Source organism: Coffea eugenioides, chromosome 11 (genome assembly GCF_003713205.1).
Source record: "Coffea eugenioides isolate CCC68of chromosome 11, Ceug_1.0, whole genome shotgun sequence".
Taxonomy (NCBI): domain Eukaryota; kingdom Viridiplantae; phylum Streptophyta; class Magnoliopsida; order Gentianales; family Rubiaceae; genus Coffea; species Coffea eugenioides.
In genome coordinates, this window is record NC_040045.1 from 37,647,406 (window position 1) to 37,671,271 (window position 23,866).

At 39.9% G+C, this 23,866-nt stretch overlaps 3 protein-coding genes and 1 non-coding gene across 4 annotated transcripts; all 4 read left to right on the forward strand.

Annotated features, from left to right (window-relative positions):
- Positions 1–2,162: 2,162 nt before the first annotated feature.
- Positions 2,163–8,320, forward strand: LOC113752504 (putative disease resistance protein RGA3). Its single transcript, XM_027296617.1, has 3 exons — positions 2,163–4,490; positions 7,777–8,015; positions 8,272–8,320. The coding sequence occupies exons 1-3, from the start codon at positions 2,163–2,165 to the stop codon at positions 8,318–8,320; spliced, it is 2,616 nt and encodes an 871-aa protein (XP_027152418.1).
- Positions 8,321–13,416: 5,096 nt separating this feature from the next.
- Positions 13,417–13,523, forward strand: LOC113754568. The gene has a single exon (XR_003465251.1). It is a non-coding gene; the product is annotated as a small nucleolar RNA R71 (small nucleolar RNA).
- Positions 13,524–16,127: 2,604 nt separating this feature from the next.
- Positions 16,128–18,987, forward strand: LOC113752505 (ATP-dependent DNA helicase Q-like 4B). The gene is made up of 8 exons (XM_027296619.1): positions 16,128–16,283; positions 16,365–16,514; positions 16,581–16,712; positions 17,156–17,242; positions 17,333–17,460; positions 18,044–18,125; positions 18,244–18,389; positions 18,870–18,987. The coding sequence occupies exons 1-8, from the start codon at positions 16,128–16,130 to the stop codon at positions 18,985–18,987; spliced, it is 999 nt and encodes a 332-aa protein (XP_027152420.1).
- A 401-nt stretch (positions 18,988–19,388) lies between these two features.
- LOC113752506 lies at positions 19,389–22,073 on the forward strand. The gene has a single exon (XM_027296620.1). The coding sequence runs from the start codon at positions 19,389–19,391 to the stop codon at positions 22,071–22,073; it is 2,685 nt and encodes an 894-aa protein (XP_027152421.1).
- The last annotated feature ends 1,793 nt before the right edge of the window (positions 22,074–23,866 follow it).

Genomic DNA, 23,866 nt, shown 5'->3' on the forward strand with positions numbered 1-23,866 from the left:
TCTTTTTCTTATTTTGTGTCTGTTTTGAAATTATAGACAGCGAAACAATTGTATTGGAAAAATAACTATTGCACACTTCATTTTAGCCAATAAGAAACAGCAAAATTCCTGTATCAACATCAAAGAAAAAAATTTTCCATCAAAAACTGCTGAGGGCTGCCCATGCACCCTAAGCATGGTTAGCGAACAATGTATTGAAAGGAAAATCGAGCGAGGAAAAGTAAGGAACAAGTCCATAGCCTTCTGGCCTCATTGTAACATACTGTAAGCGTCAACCTGTCTATAGTTAGTAAATATGTTGTTTGTCCATATATCAATATATCTTTCCCAAAAAACGGAAGTTGATCGTTGTAATTTTTTTATGTGGGACTTTAGCTGTAACTCACTGGATGCATTTTTTTTCTTGACATCTGGGTTAATTCTCTTGATCCGTTAATCTTCTGTAAGCACTTAGGAGTTTTTTTTAGAGCATGCTAATTGATGCTTAAAAGACAAAGTTGAAACTCTTTCTCTTACAAAAAAACATCTTCCTTCTAGTGGGAAATTCAGTGATATCTTCTTCCATAAACTTAAAAATTTAAGAAACTTTAGTTTCAGGTTTTCAGTTTATTTAGCACCGTAAGTGTTAAATTTTCAATCCTATCATTACAATTCTATGATTTTATATCACAAAATTGCAAACTCCGGTCTCAATGCTGGTAGGATTGCTAATGTAGAATGTTATTTGGAGCATTAGACTCTTGCGATTTATGTGTACGTTTTAAGAAATATAACGTTTTGATACTTGTAGTCCAGGAATAGACCTAATTCCATATTTGTGGAGCTTATCTTGTGCTCATGTCGTGTTGCGGATGGAAATTTCCATACGATTTTCTGCATCTAGTTGATAATTGAATGTTGACAAATAAGATGAACAACATCCGTTGGCTAAATATCTTCTTACAGTGCATGGCTAATCGATTGTGGATCTTCCTGTTAGAGCACATCAGGTCTTTTGAGATCCATGTATGCCCTGGTTACCCTGGACGAAGACTGCATTTCTCCGATATGGTTACCTGTCAGCAGACAATGCTGCAGCAGTGAGAAAAGAAGTTGCAAAGCTTTGCGGGGAACTGAGACCACATGCACTTTCGTTGGTCAGCTCCTTTGGCATTCCTGATGCGTTCTTGAGCCCTACAGCTTTCAATTGGATCGAGACAAACTCTTGGTCCTCTGTTCAACACTAGCTTCTTGTATGTGATAATATTTGCATGTACTGCAAGAAAAATCGAAACATCTCCGGCTCATAGTGTCTGCCAACAAGTTCACAGTCGTTATATAAACTTTTCTTGGATTAAATGAATGAAGTCCTTGTAATCTGATTATTTGAATTATTCATCGTGTATTGTGTATAGTGTATTTGCAACATTCAGTTGACTGTGTTGTTTAACATTCGTTAATTGCCATTTTTAGTTGAAGGGTCTTTAGATATTGACATTGTCAAATTATACAACCAAACGCTGTTCTGATGCGTCCACGGGAATTTATATTCTTGTTCTTTTCTTGATCCGCTCATCAAGCTGAATTATTTTCATCAATTCAGTAGATGGGAATAATTCGATTTCCAGGCCCTCTACATTATTACAATACAATATTCATGGATGATGTATTGGTGGAGACCACAATTTGGACGTATGGTTAGGCATTTGCATATAGTGCATTAACTTCTCTGATAACTGGAGCCCAGGTTTGGACACACTTAATAATAGTTATTGACCATTATGAGGTTGAAATTTCAATGTTGGGCAAAACTTTCCATCCCTTTTCTTTAATTTTTCATGCCATTAGTCTGGAAGTCTCACTCATTCCTTCTTTAAGTTACCACATTGCATCCGAGACTTTTATACTATTCTAATTATTGTTATCATAAGTACTATTTTTGCTTTAACATGTGAAGTCCTTACCAAAAGCCAGGGGAAAAAACAAAAATATGTACTGCTAGAATATAATAATTCTTTCAGTGGAGTCCAGGAAATTTCGTTTTGGAAAAAAATAAAAGATAGGTAATGGATTCAGTGCTTTGTAACTCTAGCTGTTGAATGTTGAGCATCTCTTGCTGCAAAAAATAGTCCAACTATTCAACAAAAGCAGTTTACCTTCATCTGTTAAGAGTTTCACAGAAGATGCCTGAAGCTGTACTTAGTTTTGTTATTGTAATCTTGAATAAGATACTTCCACTAGCTGCCCACGAGGTCAGCCGGGTATGGGCTGTCAAGAAAGACCTTGAGAAGCTTGCTGAGGAAGTACAGATGATGGAAGCTTTGATTCTTGATGCTGAAGGCAAGCAATCAACAAGCAAAGCCGTGCAGCTTTGGCTGAAAAGGCTCCAGTCCATAGCACGTGATGCGGAGATCGTGTTAGATGACTTCGGATATGAAGTTCTGCGGCAGAAGGTTGAGAATCGGAAGCGCGACAAGGTACGCAACTTCTTTTCTTCCTCAAATCCTATTTCCTTTCGTCTAGAGATGGCTAACAAGATCAAGAATGTTAGCGCATCTCTAGAGGAAGCATACAGACGTGCAAATCAAATAGGGCTTCATCCAGTTCAACTACCCATGACGTCTGCTGATCACAAAGAGGATCGGTGGACTGATCCTTTTGTGGAAGAGTCAGAAATGGTGGGAAGGGAAGTTGAGATATCTCAAGTTGTAAGCATGTTAATTAGCTCAGACTATAAGAAGGATTTACCTGTCATCTCAATAGTTGGGATGGGTGGCCAGGGTAAAACAACCCTTGCACAGCTGGTGCTAAAAAATGACAGTGTAGTGAAACATTTTGATGAAACAATATGGGTTTGTGTGTCTGATGATTTCAAAGTGGAAAGGCTGTTGAATGAGATGCTACAATCCCTTAAGGGAAAAAGTGCTGACACAACAAACAGGGAAACATTGGTGAAGGAGCTTCAAGATAATCTGAAAGGAAAACGTTACTTGCTTGTGCTTGATGATATTTGGAATGAGAATCGACAGAAATGGAATGGCATGAGGAGACGTTTGTTGGCAATAGGGGGTGCTCCAGGAAGCAAAATATTGGTTACCACACGTAGTGATGAGGTAGCCTCAGCAATGCAAACATCTGGTTTGCATCATCTAGACATCCTCTCAGATGATCATAGCTGGATGTTGTTTGAAAAACTAGCTTTTGCAGATGGTGGTGCAAGAAAGACTCAAGATCTGGTGGACATTGGCAGAAGGATACTGAAAAAGTGTGGCGGTGTGCCATTAGCTATCAAAGTGATTGGGGGTTTGTTATATTCCAAAAAGGATGCCTCGGAATGGTTGAAGCTTGAGAAGAGTGAAATATGGAATGAGTCGGCCAATAATGAAGGTGGAGTCATTTCTGTCCTGATGCTGAGTTGCGAAAACTTACCTTCATTGTCAGTGGAACAATGCTTTGCAAGTTGTTCCATTTTCCCGAAGGACACTGATATGGAAAAACAAAGCTTGATACAGATTTGGATGGCCCAGGGATTGATTAATGATGCCAAGGGAGGTCATTTGCAAATGGAGGATGTAGGCAGTGACTATTTCAACATATTGCTTCGGAGTTCTTTGTTGCAAGCTACTTCTGAGAATTCCATTAATGGAATCAAGCGCTGCCGGATGCACGACCTTGTGCATGATCTTTCATTGCAAGTGTCAAATAATTGTTTCTTAAATACAGAGGATGGCATGGTAGTCAGTCATGATGATGAAGTCATGCATTTGACCATTATTCTGAGTCGAGGGATGGTGTTAAAGAAGATCGAAGGGATTCCTCCAAATTTACAAACGCTTCATCTTGTGGGTCGTGGTATTGTGCTCGAAGACATATTGGAAACATCTAGATATCTTTGTGTGTTAATAGTAAACTGCCGGGATGTTGCTCATCTCCCGAATGCAGTTGGTAATATGAAACATTTAAGATATCTTGATATCTGTAAAACTCGTATCATCACTCTGCCAGATTCCATCACAAAGCTCTACAATTTGATGACCTTGAAAGTAGTTTACTTGAAAGAGATACCTAAAAAGTTTAGCAATTTAATTAACTTGAGGCATTTCGAGTATTCCGAGTTTCTTTTGGAGATCCGATGTTTGTTCCCGGGAATTGGGCAGCTGGCTAATCTTCAGACATTGCCCCACTTCGTGGTAAGCCAAGACAAGGGATGTCAACTTGAGGAGTTGGAACACTTGCGCAACCTCCGAGACAAGTTAGAAATATTTGGACTTGAGAATGTGAGCAGCTTTGAATCAGCAGCAAAAGCAAAGTTGTCCGAAAAATCAAGCATTCAAGATTTAAGACTTTCATGGAATGACAGGAAAGAAGATTGTGATGACAACAATATCAATAGTGTCATGGAAGGTCTCCAACCTCACCCAAACTTGAAAAGTTTAGCCATTAACGGTTTCAAAGGTTCAAGGTTTCCGTCGTGGATGGTGGCAAAGGATCATTTGATACTTCGGAATCTGGTACGCCTCAGGTTGGAGAAATTGGGCAAGTGTGAACAAGTACCACCACTAGGGAACTTGCCTTGTCTCGAGTCCTTAGTGATGTTCTCCTTACACAATGTGAAGCGCATTGGGGCTGTGACAGGTGTCGAGCCTGTGCAATAATAAATACCTACTCGAGAAAAATGAATTTTCTGTGTATAGTAGTGAGTAGGGTCGAATCCACAGGGATTGGGAAAAATTCGATTCTTTTCAAGTTCGGGACACGGGGGATTTTTATCAGAAATAAACTAAAAATAATTAAACAATTTAACCAAAAATAATTAATTAATAAATACAATTGTAAATAGCAATTAAATAAATGATACATAAATTCTAGCCAAGGATACAACTACGCAGACACAGTCCATTCATCCGATCATTGATGCAAAGAAGGTTCACTTAATTTTATTAACAGGTTAGTTATAGTCGCCGATAAACTCTAACGACCAGCTTTTCCTTAATTTATTGATAACCACGGTACGACCGTTGATTATCCCTAACCAGGAAATACTCCTAGGTACGACCGTAGGAATTAATTTCCTAATTGCATTAAAAACTAGAAAAGCCTAACCCAAATTAATAACACGCTACGAGGGTTATTTAAATCAGATTGCATGTCCCCCTAGTATGTGAAAATACTAGTTGTCACTAATATTAACCAACTAAACAATTACGGATTTAATTGATTAATTTGACAAGAGATTAATAAGTCAAATTGCACATCGGGCCCTTGATATCCAATTAACAAAATAATCCCATGAAATTAAAATAGAAAACATGCAAATATTAATAAATTAAGGAACACGTAAAATTAATTAGATCTCACAGATATTTAGGACTGCATCTTCGCGTTGATCCTTGACTAGAGGAGAAAATTAGCCACGCCTCATAAGAAAATTCCCACGCAATTTAATTGAACTCAAAGACATTTATCTCTTACTAATAATTAAAAATAAGAATTGTATTCTCTGTAGTCTAATACAATAAAAATAATCTCATGGAAGAGACGGAAGAAAACAAGACACGCAAGAAATCTTCACCCCAAAACTAAAAACTTCTCTGCCCAGACGGAAGAGAAGAAGAAAAACTGACTCTCGCAAAATGTGCGGCTCTCCCCATAAAACAAGCCAATTCGAAACTTCACTCTACGCTCACAAAAGAAAACATTCCTTTCCCTACCTAATCAACTCCACCGAAAACAAAAGCAAAGGCTACTTTCCACAAAGGCACCGTGAATCAAGAAAGGAAATGGTCTTTACACAATGGTCAAGTCTTCGCGGTCCCCACCTAATTGAGATGTTGGCCAGCCAAATGCAATTCAATTCCTTTTCATTATAGAAAGAAATGGACGTTGGTTTACACCATGCATATGGGCCAATTGTACAGAGTTTCACAATAATCTTCTCAAGAAAGTTTCTGCTCCACTTTCTGAAAGTATATCCAAATACCAAATATAAATATATATTGACAATTAAAGCAATATTTGGCAAGGATAAAGAGGAGAATTAACAATAAAATTACTAACAATTAACACCCTATCAATTCCCCCCACACTTAAATCATGCTTGTCCTCAAGCATGGGAACACTAAACTCAACAATGGCTAACTCTCATTTCATTTACTGCCAAGCTACGCTTATCCCAAAATCAAGTTTTAGTGGCTAAGTGTCAAGACATATTTCTCCCGGTTAGCTCCTGAAATCATAGACTCGTCCAATTCATAGCTAACTCGTCTAAGAAATCAAAATATTAAACTAGCAAAAGTTAGCAATTGGGTCAACTGAAAATCAAAATCTCAACATTGAAGAACAAGGATCGGCAGGCCAACATGATCATAAGCTTACTTATTATTTTCTTTTTCTTTTTTTTAATAAATGCTCAGTCCCAAGCTATTCAAGTCTTTTGACGTGAACTCTGACATTTTTAGATGAAAGAGCCCAGTTACTCAACTCTTCACAACTTCAGGACTAACTACTCATATATATAGTCACTTTTTGACGCGAAAGTCGACACTTGTGGTGAAGACTCCCGGTTACTGGGTGACAACACTAGCGGAGTAGGGTCATTTATTAATCACAATTAAAGCACCAGAAAACCAGATAATTAAAGATCATGGCCCACGTCATCTCCTAACATGGAGAACTGAGATCAACAATTGCCCAATCCACACAACAATTGCTAGTAAAATATTTTGATTGCTTAAACAAGTTAACCACAAATTGCACCAAGTCATAAAACTCATGGTATTCACCAAGATAACATACTTTTACTTGCCACTTAAACAAAATTCATAAGATAAATCACAACCAGCAATAGACGAATGAATTGCCATATTTATTCATCAAAACACTAGTAAGAAAGGCAGCAAATTAAAGAAACACCAATCAAAACTAAACCCAAATCCCCCCCACACTTAAATCACACATTGCCCTCAATGTGATAATGAAACAGTAAAAATAAGAAGAAGGACAACGAAACTCCCCTGAAGCTGATGCCAGCTATTAGCACCTGTAGTTGGAGGAGGCGGAGCGGAGGTCAAAGGGTCGGGATCGTGGTTTCACCATTCTTTCCAAATTGCACTCCAAACCACAATAGACAACAGTTGCTAACGAATAATGGAAACAAGAAATTCAAAGCACTAACAAATGAAAAATCAATTCAATGAACAAAATGCACACTTCATTCACTCACAAGTTATACAGATATCTCAACACTTATAACAAATGCAATCAATAAACACTCGTGGTTCCAAACTTATCCAAATGTAATAATAATGCACCTCAAAATCACCCCAATCAATGTAGTAATTGAAATGCAAACAGACAAAAGGCTCTCATATAAGGCAATTGAAGGCAATCTACTTCAATAAGTAAATTTAAGTGTTAAAGGCACCTCCCAATTGAACAAACAACTGTAGCAAATTACTCACAGTTAGACACAAAGTACAGCAGATTAAACACAATTCGACCTAAATTGACAGGTGTCGAAGTAAAATCAATAAAGATATGCAAAACACCCTAAACTAGTATTATCGGTGCACGCATAAGGAATAAGTAAATCACACGACTAACCACAAGTCAATCTACTAAATAAATAAAAATCAAGCAAAGTAAAAAGAAACAAGCAAAGTAACACAGAAGTACCCAACTAAGGAGGAATAGAAATGTCAGGTAGTCCAAACACACAAAATTTTCAAAAACGTACTGTAATAAAAATAATAAAAACATACTGCAATAATAAAATAAGAAAATAAAAAAAAATAATAGAAAGAGATTGAGGCAGGCGCGTGCATACGAAGCCAGTGGTGCGATGAAGGTGGTGGCTGTGAGAGAGAAGAGTTTGCGGCAGCTGGATCTGGTGGTGCGCGGCTTTCGGGGCTTCAGACGGATCTTGGAGGCGGTGGCTATGGCAAGGGTGAAGGAGGTCAGATGAGCTGGTGGTCACCCTTGGCGAGGAGAGCCGAGGCAGCGGCGAGAAGAGCTGGGGTGGGCGGCGGTGGGGTGAGGTTCGCAGCCGAAGAAGAAAGAAAAAGAAAGGGACAGCGGCTTGGCAAGAAAGAAAGAAAGAAAGAAAGAAAAGAAAGAAAAAGAAAAAGAAAGAAAGAAAAAGAAGAAAAAAATGAAGGAAAAAAAATTTTTTGGTCTTACATTTTTTTTTTTTTAATTCAGAAATTGATTTGTTGATAAACTAAATGCATATTAGAAAGAAAGTAATTGTATTTTTTTTTTTTGATTTCTTTTTTGATTTTTTTTTTGTTTTAGTTCGTCAAACATGGCGATGGGCACGCCAAGATTAGAAAACATTCTCTGACCTTGAGAATCAGTTTTGAACATTAACGCGTGCCCTCTCCGCACGGGCACGCCAAGATTCCACTTCGTAATGTTGAGATTTTACGAACATGGCGTGGGCATGCCATGTTTTAGAAACATCCTCTGACCTTGAAGTTGGAACTTGTGAGATTAATGCGTGCCTTCTTCGTACGGGCACGCCATGATCACCTGTCCTAATCATAGTAGAGAAAAATATCAAATTTAAGCAATACCCAGATGAGAAACGACATATTTAACGAATCGCACAACAAAAACCAACAAAATCAAAAATTGGGTTGCCTCCCAAAAGCGCCTTTCTTTAACGTCTTTGGCTAGACGGAGTCCAGAATTTGCTTAAACTAAGCAAATCGGGTCTTCCAGTTGCATCATCTCCACCCGTTCAATTGGAAATCCTTCATAATACGGCTTGAGACGATGACCATTCACCACAAATTTCTTCTCTGTTTTCAAACTTTGGATCTCTACTGCACCATAATGAAAGACATTAGTCACAACAAAAGGGCCAATCCAACGAGAACGTAATTTACCTGGAAATAGTTTCAATTTGGAGTGGTATAGTAAAACTTTTTGCCCACAGACGAATGTCTTCCTAGAGATCTGTTGGTCATGAAAGATCTGATTCTTCTCCTTATAGATCACTGCATTCTCGTATGCTTCATTTCGAATTTCTTCCAACTCTAGTAATTGTAACTTTCTTTGAATTCCGCCTTCCTCGATATCCATGTTGCATTGTTTGACCGCCCAAAATGCTCTATGCTCAAACTCGACCGGGAGATGACATGGCTTTCCAAATACCAATCGGTAAGGGGACATGCCAATGGGTGTCTTGTATGCTGTCCTATATGCCCATAGTGCATCATCTAGTCTCACACTCCAATCCTTCCTATCGGGTCGGACCATCTTTTCTAGAATTGATTTGATCTCTCGGTTCGATGTTTCCGCCTGACCATTTGTCTGAGGATGGTATGATGTAGAGACTTTGTGCAAGACACCATATCTCCTAAAAATTGCAGCGATCTTTTTGTTGCAGAAATGAGTACCCCGATCACTTACAATTGCTCGCGGCATCCCAAAGCGAACAAAAATATTAGACTTAACGAATTCTGCAACCACTTTGGAATCATTAGTGCGGGTGGCCTTTGCTTCTACCCATTTCGAAACATAATTTACAGCAAGCAATATATACAAAAAACCAAAGGAAGAAGGAAAAGGACCCATAAAATCAATGCCCCAAACGTCAAAAATTTCAACAAAATCATTGGGGTTTGAGTCATTTGATCCCTACGAGAGATATTACCCACTCTTTGACACTTATCACATGACTTACAAAATGAGTAGGCATCCTTGAATAGAGTTGGCCAATAGAATCCACTCTCTAGCACCTTACGAGCCGTTCTCTTCGGTCCAAAGTGACCTCCACATGCAAAAGAGTGACAATAGGCTATAATAGATTGAAATTCAACTTCACTTACACATCTACGGATGATTTGATCGGCACCCCGCTTCCAGAGGTAAGGATCATCCCAAATGTAGAACTTTGCATCGCTCCTCAACTTGTCTCTCTTTGCCTTAGGCCATCCTGTAGGAAATTTGTCAGTGACTAGAAAATTAACAATATCTGCATACCAAGGCAAAGATGAGTTAATAGAAAATAAATGCTCCTCGGGGAATGCTTCTCTCAATGGGATGTCATCTTCGACGACTTGTACTCGACTCAAGTGATCTGCTACCAGATTCTCCGCCCCTTTCTTATCTCGGATCTCCAGGTTGAACTCCTGTAGCAACAATATCCACCGTATCAATCGCGGTTTTGCCTCTTTTTTGGTCAACAGATACCGCAAAGCTGCATGATCAGAAAAAATAATAACTTTAGCACCAAGTAAATAAGACCGAAATTTTTCTAAGGCAAAAACAACTGCTAAAAGCTCCTTTTCGGTGGTTGAATAGTTCAATTGAGCTCCGTTCAAGGCTCGAGATGCGTAGTAAATAGCATGAGCTGCCTTTCCTACTCTTTGACCCAATACCGCACCAACTGCATAGTCACTGGCGTCGCACATGATCTCAAATGGGAGGTTCCAGTCAGGGGGTTGGATAATAGGTGAGGAGGTCAATAACTCCTTTAACTTATCAAATGCCCCCTTACATGTTTCATCGAATTCGAAGGATACATCTTTTTGTAAAAGTTGGAATAAGGGTGCTCCAATTTTCGAGAAATCCTTGATGAACCTTCTATAGAAACCTGCGTGACCCAAGAAGGAACGAACTTCCCGCACACTCGCGGGGTAAGGTAAAGTAGATATAACATCTATTTTTGCCTTATCAACCTCAATACCTGTAGATGATACAACATGACCCAAAACTATCCCGTGTTCAACCATAAAATGACATTTTTCCCAATTAAGCACGAGATTAGTTTCTATACACCTTACTAAGATCAATTTCAGGTTATCTAGACAGTTTTCAAAACTTTCACCATATACACTGAAATCGTCCATGAAAACCTCAATAATCTTCTCAACATATTCTGAAAAGATACTTACCATGCATCTTTGGAAGGTAGCAGGTGCATTGCACAATCCAAATGGCATCCTTCGGTATGCAAATGTCCCAAATGGGCAGGTGAAAGTAGTCTTCTCTTGGTCCTCGGGTGCGATGGCAATTTGAAAATAACCTGAAAATCCATCCAAGAAACAATAGTAAGCTCGACATGCTAATCGCTCCACCATCTGATCAATGAAAGGGAGGGGAAAATGGTCCTTTTTCGTGACGGCATTTAGCTTTCGGTAATCGATACACTGTCGCCATCCGGTGGGCTTTCGAATTGGTACGAGCTCACCCTCTTGGTTTGATTCCACTGTCACCCCTGCCTTCTTCGGGACCACCTGTACTGGACTTACCCACGGGCTATCTGATATTGCAAATATAATTCCAACGTCCAGCAGTTTTAAAATCTCTTTCTTTACGACCTCCATCATGAGAGGATTTAATCTCCGTTGAGCTTGCCGTACGGGTTTAGCATTCTCCTCGAGTCGAATTCGGTGCATACACACCGCAGGGCTAATTCCCTTGATGTCGGCGATGGTCCATCCTATCGCCTGCTTATGTTCCCTAAGAACTCGAAGTAGTTTCTCTTCTTGAACCTTTGATAAACCCGCGGAGATGATCACTGGAAGTGTCTCCCCTTCACCTAAGTATACATACTTTAGGTGTTTCGGCAGTGGTTTTAGTTCCAAGACAGGTGCCTGCACCACAGATGGAAGTAACCTTTGGTGAGATTCGGGTATGAAAATCGGTGCAAGATCATACCTTGTCTTCGTGGTTGGTAATGTTTGCAACGATCCAATCACGCATTTAAGCTCTTCACTCAACTCTACCCTAGAGGTCGTTTCGGACTCAAAGTGCCTGGTCAGGACGACCTCTAGTTCATCCCTGCCTTCAATTTCAAAAACCTCCTGTATAGCATGGTCAATAACATTTACCGAGAAAACAGAGCCAATATTTGAATCGGATGGATATTTCATGGTCTCAAAGATGTTAAAGTGAACAATCTCACCATCAAATTCCATAGACAAAGTACCCTTATTAACATCAATTTTGGTTCGGGCTGTGCTCAAAAAGGGTCTACCTAACAACAAAGGTGACGGATCACGGGAGTGTTCATCCTCCATGTCGAGCACATAAAAATCAGCTGGAAAAATCAATTCATTAATTTTTACCAAAACATCTTCAATCAACCCGTCAGGGTATGCATTGGTCCTGTCAGCTAATTGGATTATTATCCCAGTCTCTTTCAAAGGGCCTAAGTTCAATGAAGCATAAATGGACTTTGGCATGACATTAATCGAGGCTCCTAGGTCTAACATGGCCTTCCCAATCAAAGTATTACCTATCCTACAAGGAATAGTAAACATACCTGGATCTCCGCATTTCGGTGGAAGCTTTCTTTGTAGAATTGCTGAAACATTCTCCCCAACTATAACTCGTTCATCCCCCTTCAACCGCTTGCGGTTGGCACACAGGTCCCTCAAAAATTTTGCGTACCTGGGTACTTGTTTAATCGCATCCAGTAGGGGTATGTTGATCTCCACCTTGCGAAAAATCTCCAGGACCTCTTTTTCCTTGTCTTGCTTCTTTGGTTTCTCTAACCTGCTAGGAAAGGGAGGTGGATTAGTTTTAGCTGTAGGAATTGGGTTCGAGGGTACCTTTGCATTTTTGTTGTCTGTGCCCTCCTCTTCCAATTCTTTCTCAATCCGTTCCTCGTCCTTGTCTTTAGGAATCACCGGTTCGGGTCCTTGAACTTCCTTGCCACTCCTTAAAGTCATTGCACTTACATTCTTTGGATTTGCCTCAGGTTGAGATGGCAATTTTCCTTGAACTTGGGACTCCAAACGGTTGATTGTTATAGCCATTTGATTCATTTGATTTTGCAATGATTGCACCTGTCCCAGTTGATTTCTCATGCTTTGCAGGTCTGAATCCGTCTTTTGTTGATTAGCAAGTAATTGCTTCATCATCTCTTCCATGGACGGACTTGAGTTTGAAAGTGGTGGTGGGCGATGATGGTACTGCTGTTGGTGTCCTTGCTGTCTATTTGGCACAAAGTTAGACTGCCTATTTCCTCCATAACTAAGGTTGGGGTGATCCCTCCAACCAGGATTGTAGGTACTTGAGTATGGGTCGTACGGCTTTCTTGGCGCGGGCGCGTGGCCAGCCATGTTCACCTGTTCAGCAGTTTCTTCTTGAACCAATGGACACATTTCCGTAGGATGACCCACGGCAGTGCATACCCCGCACACTTTGGCTTGCGATGTATTCCCCACAGCTAGTTGTCGCACAAAAGATGTCAATTCGGAGAGTTGCTGTTGAATAGAGGATGTTTCTACCTCATTCACCCTACGCGTCGGGATGTCCTCTCTTGAACCAAACTGCTGTGAGTTCTCAGCCATCCCTTCAATCAACTCCCAGGCTCCTCGAGGAGTTTTGTTCACCAACGCTCCTCCACTTGCAGCATCGATTATACTTCTGTCCCTGAAAAGTAATCCCTCATAGAAATATTGGATGAGTAGTTGCTCACTTATCTGATGTTGAGGGCATTTGGTGCACAGTTTCTTAAACCTCTCCCAGTACTCATAGAGAGACTCGCTTGGGTGTTGTTTGATGCCACATATCTCCTTCCTTAGGCTTGCAGCTCGAGATGCCGGAAAGTACTTTTTCAAGAATTTTTTCTTCAATTGGTCCCACGTGGTGATACTACCAGGCGGTAGGTAGTAGAGCCAGTCTTTCGCGGAGTCCTTCAAAGAGAAGGGGAAGGCCCTCATCTTTATTTGCTCTTCAGTAATTCCCGGAGGCTTCATACTGTTGCAAACGACGTCAAACTCTTGCAAGTGCTTGTAGGGCTCCTCACCTGGTAGACCATGAAAAGATGGCAAGAGATGAATTAGACCAGATTTTAGTTCAAAGGGAGTGTCATCATTTAAATGTGGAAAAGTAATGCACAAGGGCTGCTGATTTAAATCAGGAGCAGCCAACTCCCTTAGTGTTCGTGCATTTGCCATAGTGACTTCCTCTTGGTCTGAATCACTTGAATTGTCACCAGACAAATTTGTCGGCTCAACCTCCGGATCAAGTTCCTGAGGTGCAATATCGTATTGCTCCTCCCTGAGCCGCCTGGTTTCTTTCCTCGTTCTACGCGCGGTCTTCTCTACTTCAGGGTCGAAAATTAATTCGCCTGTACGAGAAGAGCGAGGCATAAACTAGAAAAATACCAGAAAAAAATGAACTTAAAAAGAAACAAATGATTAACGCCAGTCCCCGGCAACGGCGCCAAAAATTGACAGGTGTCGAGCCTGTGCAATAATAAATACCTACTCGAGAAAAATAAATTTTCTGTGTATAGTAGTGAGTAGGGTCGAATCCACAGGGACTGGGAAAAATTTGATTCCTTTCAAGTTCGGGACACGGGGGATTTTTATCAGAAATAAACTAAAAATAATTAAACAATTTAACTAAAAATAATTAAATAATTTAACCAAAAATAAATAATTAATTAATACAATTGTAAATAGCAATTAAATAAATGATAAATAAATTCTAGCCAAGGATACAACTACGCAGACACAGTCCATTCATCCGATCATTGATGCAAAGAAGGTTCACTTAATTTTATTAACAGGTTAGTTATAGTCGCCGATAAACTCTAACGACCAGCTTTTCCTTAATTTATTGATAACCAAGGTACGACCGTTGATTACCCCTAACCAGGAAATACTCCTAGGTACGACCGTAGGAATTAATTTCCTAATTGCATTAAAAACTAGAAAAGCCTAACCCAAATTAATAACACGCTACGAGGGTTATTTAAATCAGATTGCATGTCCCCCTAGTATGTGAAAATACTAGTTGTCACTAATATTAACCAACTAAACAATTACGGATTTAATTGATTAATTTGACAAGAGATTAATAAGTCAAATTGCACATCGGGCCCTTGATATCCAATTAACAAAATAATCCCATGGAAATTAAAATAGAAAACATGCAAATATTAATAAATTAAGGAACACGTAAAATTAATTAGATCTCACAGATATTTAGGACTGCGTCTTCGCATTGATCCTTGACTAGAGGAGAAAATTAGCCACGCCTCATAAGAAAATCTTCACACAATTCAATTGAATTTAAAGACATCATCTTTCTTCAATAATTGAGAGAGTGAATAACAAAGCTCTCGGAAGAGAATAAGAAAATTGCACACTAGAATTCAACAAACCAAAACAACTCCCTATTCTCTCATCTGGAACATTCCTCGGAGAGAAAACTAAAAACTCCTCTATCCTCCTACGGAGCTTATTTTGAGAGAAAACTCCAAAACTAAAAACTTCTCTTCCCAGACGGAAGAGAAGAAGAAAAACTGACTCCCCAAATGTGCGGCTCTCCCACGAATAAAAACAAGCCGATTCGAAACTTCACTCCACGCTCACAAAAGAAAACATTCCTTCCCTACCTAATCAACTCCACCGAAAACAAAAGCAAAGCCAACTATGGTTTGTCGGTTTCCTTTGACCAAGTGCACACGTTCACAAATAAGAGAGCAAACCAAAAATGTGTCTTTACACAATGGTCAAGTCTTCGCGGTCCCCACCTAATTGAGATGTTGGCCAGCCAAATGCAATTCAATTCCTTTTCATCATAGAAAGAAATGGACGTTGGTTTACACCATGCATATGGGCCAATTGTATAGAGTTTCACAATAATCTTCTCAAGAAGGTTTCTGCTCCACTTTCTGAAAGTATATCCAAATACCAAATATAAATATATATTGACAATTAAAGCAATATTTGGCAAGGATAAAGAGGAGAATTAACAATAAAATTACTAACAATTAACACCCTATCACATGATAATGAGGTTCCTCAATTTCAGAGGAATCGCTTGCTATTGCACTCTGATAATCTATCTGTCAATTATTTTGCAAAAGTGCAAATTGGATTTTGCTATTACTTTTCTGCAACTGCCTTACAGTTCTCTATCATGAGGAAGATCTCAACTCTTCTTTTTTACTTCTTTTGCATTCTAATTTTATTTTACTTATGCGTCCATGCTTGGTTGTCATCTATCATGTTTCTAGTCATTTACATGGTCTAGGGCTAGTCAAAAAATTTGTCCACTCCTAGGGCTTTGTATTGAAGGCTTGTGACTTTATTTTTTAGCTATTTTTGTCATTTCCTACAGTCCTAGATTAGTTTTACTTCTAAAAATTTTCCATGTGTAAGTTTCCCTGGATATTAATGTTCTGGAAGGTTTGGGAAGCTCTTTCCAATCTTGAGCTCTTTCCTGGGAAATATGTAAAACCCGGAGATCCTGATGAGACAAGTTTGCCACCAGAACAGTCCAACTTTACTCCATCAGTTTCCAAACTTCTTTCATTTACACAGGCAGATATTGTATTACCTTCCTCTTTGTTATCCACACACATATGGAATCAGTAGAAAATGCTAACACACAGCCTCCTGATATTAACACAGCTAGAATTTCGTCCAGAAGATTCAAGTCACGTCGAAAAGCATGGAGTTTCAGCAGCATTTATGGAAGCAGAACATTGTGTCGTGGATATTGAAAGTTCAAACAATGAAAGATGGAGTAGCGACAACTTTCCATGGGCAAAGGAGCTAGAGGTGGGCAAACCTATATATTCTTGCTTCTGAAATATGAGCCATGTACTTAATTGCATCTGATGTCAGGAACTCGGCAAAAAATTATATGTCAATTTTTCTTTGGAACCGGAGCAAAGAGAAGTGATCAATGCAACTATGATTGGACACGATGTTTTTGCAGAAATGCCAGCCGGATTAGGAAGTAGAGTGACATATGAGGTAAAAGAATTTATTCTGTTTTAACCCACTCATTTTTGTTACTAATATTATACTAGCATAAGACCAGGAGGTGGGATTGATAATATCCGGCTAAGCTGACTTAGTGCGTCAGAATAAGTTCACCAATCCAGTTCTTCATTTCAGTTATATGGGCATATTTTCAAGTGTTTTCATTCCTGTGTTCAATAAATTTTTTGGACTGACCCTTATTGTACCTGATTTTGTATACTAAATTTTATGTATTTAGATTTAACACTAACCTAAGATGCTTTCCTTTGAAAGACTAATATATTTCCAGACCACATAATTGGTTGTTGAAGTTGTACTACTGTTTATGGGATTGCTAAGAAACAATAAACATTCCTGGTCGTCTTTTGTGTCATTTGGAACTACTGCTGTGTTCTTTAAACTCTGATTAGACATGTAATGCTGCTTTCTGTCAGCTCCTTGCTCGTTTATGTCCTGGGATGACTGTGGTTGTTGTCCCATTTGCTCCCGTAGTCGCCGTTCGAGTTGAGGATCCAGTACCGGTATGTCTGTCAAATATTAATCTTTCTGTCTTTACTCTATATTATGGCACTCTACCTAATATCTTCATTGAAAATTCTTATTACTCATAGGGAAGAAAATCTATGGGTCTATCTGACTTAATGAAGCTGACTGAACAACAGAGGACTCTGGGGGAGCTTGTGACAGAACGTTGTGAATTCAAGCTGGTATATGTCACCGCTGACGACACAATTACCCAGTGTGTTGTCATATTTCTTTTTGACTGTGTGCTTTACTTGATGCATTCACGCTAAAATTGTTGAAAACAGATGGAAATTGGAAAGGAAATCATCCTACAACCAGTTTGTTGTCTTGAGTTTGTATTTTAAGTTGGATAATTTTTTAGAATGTACTACTATGAGCAGTTTGTCTTATTGACCTCAATGCTATTGGACAGACAACTTAACAGTTTGTGAACTGTGTACCTTCACCTTTCTGCAAATAGATCTGTTCATTCTGGAGTTTGGGAAAAAGTCAGAAAGTTGTTTTGCCAACATTTTAAAATGCTGTATGCTGTATGGTTTTCCTTTTCTAAACATATGTTTCTTTTCGAATGCAATTAACTTGCTACTAGACAAGTAATGTATTAATCCAAGGAATGAGTTGCCTCACAGGAGATGCTGCACTAATTTTCCATGAGGAAAGATCTAAAGCACCATGAAGCAAATGTTGGAGACGTCTTATTATGTCTTGCAAAACCTATTTCTCTAACTCTCTAATTTGTGAGGTGCCACTTTCAAGAGGTTGCTAAATGTACTAATACAATTCGTGTATGATTGTAGGAGTAAGCTACTTCTGGAACACTTGAAAACTCTATATGATCGTGAATTGCTTACTAGAATTTTCATTGAAGATGTTGAATCTGTATGCAAAAGATATAATAGACCAGATTATCAGGTTGCCTTTCACAGTGTTTTCATTTCTGTTACATCAGTTAAAAGTTCTTTTAGCAGACACTTAACTTTTTAGAGTACCTATCCAGGGTCTTGGTATCTTTAAACAGAAGTTTCCAAGTGTGCCTCTTGTGGCCTTGGCTTCTATCCCCACAGACTGTGGCAGAGATGAGGTAGTCAACATTTTGGGCCTTGTGAACTACATTCATTTTAAGAAGAGGCGTATACACTCGAGGTATCCCGTTGCTTTGCAATTTTTTTTTCAGATACTCTGTTAACAAAGAAGTGTGTGGATGAAATTGAGTCCTTCATAAAGGAGTTATTTACTGTCTTTTGAGAACGGATTGTGAAAGAATTTCTGAAAGTTTATCTAATGTAGATGTCTGAGTTCAGGATGGACTAAACTCAAGAGTTCTGTTAGTTTATCTAATGTATATGTCAAGCACTTGAATTTTTTGGTTGACAAACCAGTATGGAATCACAAGCACTAAGTATCATTAGATCTTTGTTGTTACAGCTGACTTACAAACTTAACAATATCTATCATGTTTTAATTCGACTAAAGATGGAACAATTTCCAAATGGGTGTTTGAATAAATTTTGTGGTAGAAGACACCAAGATGGATTTATAGTTTCCTGTACATATCTAAATACAGAACGATTTATTGACTGATCGTGGATTTGCATTGTATTTGATGATTTTTGTTGCTTGCAGAGTCTCCTCCTCTAAACAATCTAAACAGGGTAAATGTGAACCAACTTCATCAAAATGCTCATTGACAATAGAAAAGTGTTATGGCCTGGAATCAGTCCAAATTGTCATGCACAAATGACTGGGATGACTCAGCAAGGGAGTAGCACCAGAAATGTGATAGCATGAAGAGAGTCACGAGGATAGCAATTGATATAACAGAATGAAGAGTAGCTATTTGGCGGGAAAAGTAGTTAGTTACTAGCAGGCTGTGTCTTGAGCTCAAAGCTAAGATTTGTATAAGTAATTCATCTGCATTTGCAAGCAGGGCATGTAATACGTTGTTCCAGATTTCTTTCCTAATCAATTCAATCCTTTCTTTTCCCCCTCTATTCCCTCTCCCTTATTCCTGATCTCATTCTCAATTCTTTCTCTCTCCTTCCCTTCCCTATCCCAGATATCTTCAATTCATTTAGTTCGATCCCTAACAGTGGTATCAGAGCTTGCGATCCTTGGATTGCAAGCTTCAATTCACTGACAAAAATGGCTGAAGGTACTCGAATGAAAAGCTTTGAGGAGCAACTCAGGAAACAAGATGTCAGAATCCAAGCAGTCCTTGACTCCATGGTTGCAGACAAGCAAGTCATGGAAGAAAGACTGGAGACAAATCAAAGGGAGATGCGAGCATTAATGGAGGCCAATAATTCAGAACTGAAAAACTTTGTGAGTAATCAAATTAGCTCGATTTTGAGGAGTTTGCAAGGCGACAAGGGAATCTTGGGAAATCCTACTGGTTTAGCAGATCGAACTCCTAATCATCGAGCTAGTGGAGTTCAAAATGTCAGGCATGGTGAATTTGGCAGTTTATCTGGCAGAGAGGGTCCGCATTGGCCCATGGGGGTTCCCAGGCTGGACTTTCCCAGATTTGATGGCCATAGTCCCAAGGAATGGATCAGGAAGTGTGAAAAGTTCTTCCAACTGTTTCGCACTCCTAAAGAACAGCAGATTGACTTGGTGGAACTACACTTAGAAGGCAAGGCAGATCTCTGGTATCAGAATTTCAAAAAGGATCGAGGAATAGTTCATTGGAAGGATTTCAGTTTGGAAATATGTAGGAGGTTCAGCACTGTAGGGGAAGCAGATGCGGTGGAGGAGTTCAGCAAGCTCAGCCAATCATCCACTGTATTGGCTTATCAGGAAAAGTTTGAAGAGTTGAGGTCCATTGTAATGATCCAGGTGCCAGAACTGACTGAATCTTACTACATTTCTAGTTTCCTAAGTGGATTGAGGGGGGAAATTAAGTCTGCTGTGAAGATGCATAGGCCAGACACTCTACAAGCTGCCTTTGAGATGGCTAGATGGCAGGAGCATCATTTGGAGCTTGTTCACAAGTTCAGCAGGACCACACTCAAGAGTACATTGCACTCAGGCTCCTATGGTCTTACCAAGGGAACGCAGGGAGTCCAGGATCCAGGAGCAAGGCAGGCTAGTACTTCGCCAACAGACTACAGCAAGAAGTCCAATTCACAGCAAGTTTTTAGGAAGATTTCTCCTACTGAATTCCAATACAGGAAGGAGCACAACCTATGCTTTAGGTGTGGGGACAGATTTACTCCCGGACACACTTGTAAGAGCAAGGGGGTCCACATGATGTTAATAGAAGATGAGGAAAAAGGTGAGGCAGAACAAACAACAGAAGAAGAGGAAGTTATTGAGTACATGGGAAACCAGCAGGAGCAGGATGTGATGTTGACTCTGCATGCAATGACAGGGGAATTATCCTCAAGTGTCATCAAAATGCAGGGGCAGTTCAAGAATCGTCAGCTGACAATCTTATTGGATGGAGGAAGTACCAATTGTTTTATCAGGAGATCAGTGGCTCAGTTGTACCCAGAAACTGTGCAGAAGCATAGGCCTTTTAAGGTCAAGATTGCTGATGGCAAAGAGCTGCACTGTGACCAATGGATTCCAGGAATGCAGTGGGACATGCAGGGCCACATATTTACACATGATGTATTTGTCATGGACCTGGAACCTTATGATATGATCCTTGGGGTGGATTGGATGAAATCCTACAGCCCCATTACCTTTGATTTCAAGAGACTAAACCTGTTTTTTGAGAAGGGAGGAGAGCACGTGGTGTTAAAAGGAGACTCCAACAATGCAAACGTTAGAATGCAGCAAGGCTCAACAGCTCATAAATATGTCAGACATAAGATCAGGAAGGCTCTGCAGCAATCTTGTATGGTGAAGGTTCACAACTCACAGGTAATTTCTGAACCAGATTCTCTTACTCAGTTGTTGGCCAAATATGATGATATCTTTGCAGAACCTAAAATTCTTCCCCCAAACAGATGCCATGATCACCAAATCCCCCTTAAACCAGATGCCAAACCTTTCAAAATTTCCCCATATAGGTACCCCCATGTACAGAAAAATGAAATTGACAAGCAAGTGAAGGACATGCTAACCTCTGGTCTTATACAAATTAGCCACAGCCCCTTTGCATCACCTGCTCTCTTAGTTAAAAAGAAAGATGGGAGCTGGAGGCTTTGTATTGATTATAGACAACTGAACAATCTTACCATCAAAGATAAATTTCCAATCCCTATTATAGATGACTTACTGGATGAGTTACATGGAGCCAGGGTCTTCTCTAAAATTGATCTGCGATCAGGCTATCACCAAATCAGAATGAGACCTGAGGACATCCATAAAACTGCTTTTAGAACTCATTCTGGACTTTATGAATTTCTTGTAATGCCATTTGGCCTGACAAATGCCCCCGCCACCTTTCAAGCACTAATGAACTCAGTTTTTGAACCTTACATCAGAAAATTTGTCCTTGTGTTCTTTGATGACATTCTGATCTATAGTCCAGATTATAAAACCCACTTACACCACTTATCCTTAGTATTAGGAACCTTGAGAAAGCACTCCTTGTTTGCAAAGATGTCTAAATGTTCTTTTGGTCAAAACCAAGTAGAGTATCTGGGACATGTTATCACTAGTGAAGGTGTGAATACTGACCCATCCAAGGTGGAGGCTATGCTGTCTTGGCCAACTCCTACTTGTTTAAAGGCCCTCAGAGGATTTTTGGGCCTAACAGGGTATTACAGGAGGTTTGTTAAGGGGTATGGTGAAATTGCTAAGCCCCTCACTGAGTTACTGAAGAAGGATCAATTTGCTTGGAGTGCTGTTGCAGAATCTGCATTTCAACAGTTGTAGGAGGTCATGAGTAAATCTCCAGTATTAGCATTACCTGACTTCTCAAAACCATTCCAATTGGAAACTGATGCTAGTCAGTTAGCTATTGGGGCTGTGCTGATGCAACAAGGGAGACCTATAGCTTACTACAGTCAAGTGTTGGGCCAGAAGAACCAGACCAGATCCACCTATGAAAAAGAACTCCTATCACTCATCACAGCAGTTCAAAAATGGAAACACTACTTGATGGGGAACCACTTTATTATAAAGACTGACCATGAGAGCCTCAAATACTTGCTGGATCAGAAAATAAACACTCTCCTTCAACAGAAGTGGCTGGTTAAACTTATGGGGATGGATTATGAGATCCAGTATAAGAGGGGTAAGGACAATGTGGTTGCTGATGCATTATCAAGGAGGGGAGAGCAGGAGGAGTCAGCAGAAACATTTGTACATGCCATCACTGCCATCAAGCCTCAATGGCTGTCAATGGTAGCTGAGAGCTACAATGGTGATGACATGGCAAAGGAGGTTCTACTGAGGTTGGCCATGGGAGCTGAAGCACTACCTGACTACTTTTATAACCAAGGGATTTTGAGATTTAAAGGAAGGATTTGGGTAGGAGCAGAGGCTGGACTAAGGCAAAAATTGATTTCCTGTTTTCATGATTCTTGTCTTGGAGGTCACTCTGGGAATCATGGTACTTATCAGAGGATCAAAAGCTACCTATACTGGCCTGGAATGAAAAAGGAGGTCGAACAGTATGTACAGAATTGTGATGTCTGCAAGAGAAGTAAAAATGAGAATTGCGCTTATCCAGGACTGTTGCAGCCATTGGCCATTCCTGAGCAAGCGTGGCAACAAATTTCCATGGATTTCATAGAAGGTTTGCCTAAATCTTTTGGTTGTAATGTCATCTATGTGGTGGTAGACAGATTTACTAAATATGCTCATTTCATCCCTATGACTTCTCATTACATTGCTAAAAGTGTAGCAAAGACATTCTTTGATCAGATCTTCAGGTTACATGACCTACCAACACACATTGTCTCTGATAGGGATAAAGCCTTTACTAGCTTGTTCTGGCAGGAACTCTTCAAGATGCTTGGCACAGAGCTAAACCTCACTTCTGCATATCACCCTCAGTCTGATGGACAGACTGAGAGGGTTAATAGATGTGTAGAAAGCTACCTGAGGAGTGTGTGTATGTATCAACCAGGGAAGTGGAGGAAATGGCTTCTTGTAGCAGAATGGTGGTATAACACTAACCACCATAGCAGTCTACAAATGTCCCCTTTCCATGCCTTATATGGTTACAAACCTATACAACTGAACCTGAGGCCCGATAAAACAATAGTAGCTGCTGTGGAGGATTGGGCACAGGAAAGAGTAGGCTGGAATTCCTTGCTCAAAGAGAACTTGTTTAAAGCTCAGAACAGAATGAAGCAAATGGCTGATAAAGGGAGGAGTGACAGGGAGTTTATAGTGGGAGAGTGGGCTTATTTGAAGCTCCAACCTTACAGACAAACCTCAGTAGCCGTAAGGAGGAATTTGAAACTGACTGCTAAGTACTACGGGCCCTATCAGGTGGAACAAAAGGTGGGGACTGTAGCATACAAGCTGAAGCTACCTGCAGGATCCACCATACACCCTGTTTTTCATGTTTCATTGCTCAAGAAGTCACCAAAGGAGGCTCCAGTCAGCACTACCTTGCCTACCTTGAACGCAGATAGTGAGTTTGAGGTCACCCCCTCAGTAGTATTGGATAGAAGGACTATCTATAGGAAGGGTCAAGAAGTTGAGCAAGTATTGGT